General features: G+C 45.0%; 1 protein-coding gene across 1 annotated transcript; it reads right to left on the minus strand.

The window, feature by feature from the left end:
• Positions 1 to 1,813: 1,813 nt before the first annotated feature.
• igfbp1a (insulin-like growth factor binding protein 1a) lies at positions 1,814 to 4,886 on the minus strand. Its single transcript, XM_044360694.1, has 4 exons — positions 4,156 to 4,886; positions 3,827 to 3,996; positions 3,375 to 3,503; positions 1,814 to 2,958 (listed from the first exon to the last, which is right to left on the minus strand). The coding sequence occupies exons 1-4, from the start codon at positions 4,535 to 4,537 to the stop codon at positions 2,848 to 2,850; spliced, it is 792 nt and encodes a 263-aa protein (XP_044216629.1). The 5' UTR covers positions 4,538 to 4,886; the 3' UTR covers positions 1,814 to 2,847.
• Between the last annotated feature and the right edge of the window lie 394 nt (positions 4,887 to 5,280).

Here is a 5,280-nt window from a genome sequence, read left to right on the forward strand (position 1 = left end):
AGAAAAAAAAAAAACGAAGCTACACCAGGACTTCTGACAGTGAACTTAGCGAACACCCCTCAGAAATTTTCCATTCAATGCAACTATTTTCTTTTTTGTTGTTGTTGTTTTTGTTTCTTTGAAAAATGCTTGTATGATCGTATGCCAACAAATCTCCACAAGGTGGACACAGCACCAAATATGCATTCACACAAGTGGTAGGGGGTCTGAGGGAGGAGGCGTGGTCCTCCCTGAGGAGCTTCCTGCCCGATGCTCTCCCACATCCTGTGTAAAGACTTGAAAAGTGGAGAGAGTGCCGACAAAGAATGCTTGCCCAGTAGCCTGGTAGCATGAAATCGGCTGTACACTTCCTTTAATAGACAGCAGCAACTTACAACCAGCCTGTTGGTGCTATAACCCATCTATTCAAAGACTTGATGTAAGGGGAGGAACATACATAAAAATATGTTTAAGCTATTCCCTCCCTAATATTTGTAAGTGTGTCTTTTTATATATTATTATTATTATTATTTCCTGGCCAGCTATGTGTCTGACTAGACATCATGTACAGTACTTAAAAATAAAAATTATTTATCTAATAAAGAATTATAAGCTGATCCAAACTAGGTTTTCTTATGAACAATTCAGTGACTCACCGATTGCACAGCAAAGTCTATATGATTCAGTGTATTTTGGGGAATATAATCACTAATGAATGTTTTATTTTTTAATGAACCGTTTCCTTCTGTTGCTCAGCAGTGTCATTTGTAAGCTCCGTGCCCAGCGGGCGGGTTTTAGCCACGGGCAAATCTGTGTCAGTCAGGCACTCAGGTCTCTGGTCATCTTAGTTCACTGCTTCTTAAGGCCAGTGAACCTCTCACCTCTCAGTAAGTCACTTCTCTCCATGCACACCCAGCCATCCCGCCTCAGTCTGTTAGTACAGAGCCAGGGTCACACTTCTGTAATGTCACTTTTTATTTTGTATTTTTTTTTTTTTTTCCCTGCTGGTCATGTTAAGAATCTCTCTGTTCACGGGTAAATGTGTTTTGTTTTTCAAGTTTCAACTTTATCCTTCAAAGATTTTTTTTTTTTTTTTTTGATTCAAGCTTTTCATGATACTAAACTAGAAATCACACAGCTATTATTTTCTCTGAGAAAGGAACTGATTTTGATTCAAAATATAATTTGTATTTAATGTCTTTTTTTTAAATAAAAAAGTGAACACATTTTAAGATGCTGTTTCAGATATTTGTCTTCCGTCTCTTCCGTGACATACATTTCATATCACTGAGCAGGAACTGGCTTGTGTGTTGTCATCAGCAGCTTATAATTTGATCCTCCGCTCATCTTAATTTCTGCAGGCAATCAGGACATAAATTTACCCCTGTTGAAGTCCTTGAATGCAATCAGGCTCCCCTCAGTCTTGGAATGTGTCAATAAGGATAAAGCAAAGGTTCAATTTGTAAAGAATAAAAATAAATCTGGTGGTGCCAGGCAGGCTGGCAGTGGGCACGAGAGGTTGAGGCGAATTCCTGTGCCCGACCAAGGCAAACAGAGAGCGGGTCAAAAGGCAGCGCAGAGCTGCATGTTCCGGCGAACTGTCTAAAGTTAGACAAGGACCTCCACTTTAGATCACTGTGATAACACTACACGCACACACAAACACACTGAATATAGAAAATGTGGTCCAGCAGTGCATCTACACAGAGACTTTCACAATCATGTCCTGATGAAGCTGTTATGATTCTCACGTTCTGCCACCTATGGATGTTTGTGCACAAGAAAAGCCGCATATAACCCGCCTGAGGTGAAAGAGAGGCCGGGAGCACATAGCTGAGGTTAATGTTTTTATTAAATATATCACCTTTTTTTTTCTTACATTACATCTCAATTACAAAAGTGTACATACACACGAGTGAGCAGTTAGTCACTTTGGAATTCACACAAACAATAATTCTCTCTCCAACAGCAGCATGTAGGTAGAGCGGCGCCATCACCGGTGAATCATGTGACGGTTCAGATACATCGACACAACTGACGGCAGACACATAAATATCGGAGGTAGGTAAATGTAGAAATACCCGTCTGAGAGGCGGCACGTGCAGGGGGGGCACCGCCTGTCATGCTATCTGCAGCCCCATGGAACCATGGGAAATGTTTTCTGAGACTGTTTAAGGATTCCCGACTGAGAGTTTTGCATTAACTGACAAGAGTTGATCATGTGTCACATCAGGAAAATTTAAAAAAAAAAAAAGAAGACATAAACAATGGCAACAATGTGAAAATGAATCATAAAAACATTTAGAAATACTTCTAAATGACATTTGGTCACTCAGTGCTTTTGTTCTTGCTTGGTTTGTCACAAACCAAACCTCCAGACAACTCCTTAAGGGTTAGAGCGAGCTCAACTCAGCAATGGAGTTACTCAGGGCAAAGATACATATATACACTTTATACACCCATAAAAATAATAATAATAACAATAAGGCAAAAATGATATAAATACTCATGAAATAATTACAAATACAATGCAATGAAATTGAAATAAATAAGGCTGAAGAGTAGAAGTGAATGCATCAATATTAAAATCTCCTTTCAGAAAAACAAAAATAGATTTTTTTCTCTTTGGGACGGGTGTTTGAAGAGGAAGGGGAGGGGGGACGGGGGAGGGGGGTGGGGGTGGGGGTGGGGGTGGGGGGTTCAGGGTGGTTGGGACCTACAGTCCCACAATGACAGTGTACCTGAATTAAACACCACCATGGACAAGATCAATAAATAAACAGCTATCAAAAAGGAAAATCAGTGGCTTGCTTCTTCTTTTTTTTTTTTTTTTGTATTGTCGAGATCTTCTTCAGTGGTTGGATCTCTTTAAGGGCACTCGGCATCTGCAGGCAGGTCGGTCAAACCTAAAATCTTCTTGCCGTTCCAGGAAATCACACACCAGCAACGACCCCTCTGCCCGTCCAGAGAGGATTCACACTGCGGAGAGAAACATAAACAGAAATCCCTCTTCTTTAGCTTAAATGGCTTTTTATTTTCATTCCATGTGTGACACACACATGTACGGTCATGCAGCGCGAAACTGGATGACATCACGCTCAAACAAAATACACTCCCGAGGTGCAAACACTAGTGCAGCAAGCTGAACAAATCCCTGCCTGCAACACACACACACACACACACACTCTCTCTCTCTCTATCTCTCTCTCTCTCACACACACACACACACACACACACAATCATTTTAAAGCTGTGGTTGACATAATCTTGGCTACACGCTTGCACACACAACTTGGTGAGATTCTTTCATGCTGAGTGGAGTCATGAATCCATCCCCAAAAAGCCAAAACACACACACACACACACACTGACACACATTTGCTGGAGGTACCAACCTGTTTGGGTTCATAAAGCCCATGTTTGTCACAGTTGGGGAGGTAGAATCTGGTTAATTTGTCTCCTAATTTCTGCTGGGATTTGGCAATCTTGTCCAAGGCTCTCTGCAGCTCGATGTGACAGGGCCCCTGCACAGAGGAAACAGGTGAGAGAAGGGTTAACTGAGCTCTGTACCTGCACACTGCCAACACACAGAAATAATAATCAACGCCGCTTTATTATCAGCAAGCACGTGGGCTGACATCAAACTGCATATTAAACTTGTAATAACAAGCATCCCCATTCTCCCTCAGCCTCAATCTCATCATTTCAAAACAGCGCACGAGCTCCCCCTTGTGGCGCAGCAGTCATCTCCCCCTCAAACCTACCAAAAAACTTTTAGCAACATATCGCACGCTGAGGGTTTCACAGGATTCACACAATGACACTGATACTTGTGTTTGGGTCTCACCTGCTCGACAACCCTCTTCCGGTTGGCGATGAGTTTGGCTTTCATGCTCTCCTGAGCGTCGGCAGCAGCCCTCGGGTCGTAGGGCTTACTGTGACCGGGGAGGTAGTGGCTGGAGACGGGGTCCGAGACGATGGCTTGGTTCTCCATCTCAGCCTCTGGCTCTCCCTGATCTGGAGAGAGAAATTGAATGAGTGTGAATCAGGAGTGACTGAATGCCACTGGAAATGGCTTCAGAATGGACAAGTCAAGTGTTTTGGGGGGGATTGCAATCATCAGGATTTGCTGGATGTGGTGAAACTGATGTGTAAATGTGGAGGTGATAGGCCTACCTTGTGTCTGGGTCTCGGGGGTCGGCTTGGGCTCAGTGCTCTCCGTGCACAAGGCTTGTCCCCGGGTGAGGGAGTGCAGCGGCCGGAGGTCGCCGGGTCTCGGGGTGCACCTCAGACCGGAGCCGCACGGCGCCGTGTAGATTCCGCACAGCTCCCCAGCCTTCAGGGCGCAGGCGAGGCAGCATCCACAGCCGGGCTCCCGCAGCACCTCGGTGCATCCGGGCGCCACCGCTGGACACTGGCTCAGCTTCTCCGGAGTACACGGGGCGCATCGGATCGGCCCTGGCCCCACAACCGGGGACCCCAGCGTCCCTGTGGCCAGCACGGAGCACACCGCTGCCACCACGACGTGTTTCAAATATAATCCACCCATGGCCAACATAGTGAGCTGGATACTAAATATAGAATATAAAATGTAGAGCAAGGTAGAGAGAATAATCAAAGGTAAGCCGGATTCCCACGGTTCTTGCTCAGTTGTGTCTTTCGTTTGATTTTGGGAAAATGTCTAACTGTGCGTTGCGCGCAGCCGTATTTATAGCCGGAGTGTTTGACGCATCGGGGTTATGAATGATTTCTGAAAAGAAGGTGTAATGATACGATGGGCTCTGATTGGCCCGCCTATGTCATTTGAATACAACAGTCACGTCAATGTTTATTTTGGAACCGCCAGTGCCTGCACGTATCCCCACCGAGTGACGACACCAGTGTTTGATGTTGCAATCAAGAACCCCCCTTTTCTCACCCGGGTGTTACACTAAACTAGGCTACTTTACCCCACGCTGCCAGCTTACAGTAACAACACAAGGGATGTGAATCAGACAGGTCTTTTTTTTTAATGTGTGTGTGTTTTCAGGAGTTGAAGCGAGAACAAGTTCACAGAATTCAACTGGAGCTGATTTAATCGATTTCAGATGTGAAACAGTTCCTTGTTTTCCGGGCTGACACAAATGAGCCCTTTTCTTTCGGAACAACGTTGCCTATTCATGACGGCTTTCCATTAATTGTCCTCCCCAAACTTCTTACACAACTTTTGGGAAAACTAATAATGAGCGCGCACATGGGAGCGTACGCATGCCCACGCTGCGCGCGGGGAACGTGGGCCCGCTGAGAGCGAAGCACCGGCTC

Source organism: Thunnus albacares, chromosome 9 (assembly GCF_914725855.1).
Source record: "Thunnus albacares chromosome 9, fThuAlb1.1, whole genome shotgun sequence".
NCBI classification, from domain to species: domain Eukaryota; kingdom Metazoa; phylum Chordata; class Actinopteri; order Scombriformes; family Scombridae; genus Thunnus; species Thunnus albacares.

Bases quoted from the DNA above. Each gene is read 5' to 3' on its own strand.
- igfbp1a (XM_044360694.1), bottom strand. From the start codon at position 4,537: ATGTTGGCCATGGGTGGATTATATTTGAAACACGTCGTGGTGGCAGCG. The intron at 3,997-4,155 runs GTAGGCCTATCA...TTCTCTCTCCAG, and splicing joins CCCCGAGACCCAGACACAAG to ATCAGGGAGAGCCAGAGGCT. The intron at 3,504-3,826 runs GTGAGACCCAAA...TCCTCTGTGCAG, and splicing joins GGAAGAGGGTTGTCGAGCAG to GGGCCCTGTCACATCGAGCT.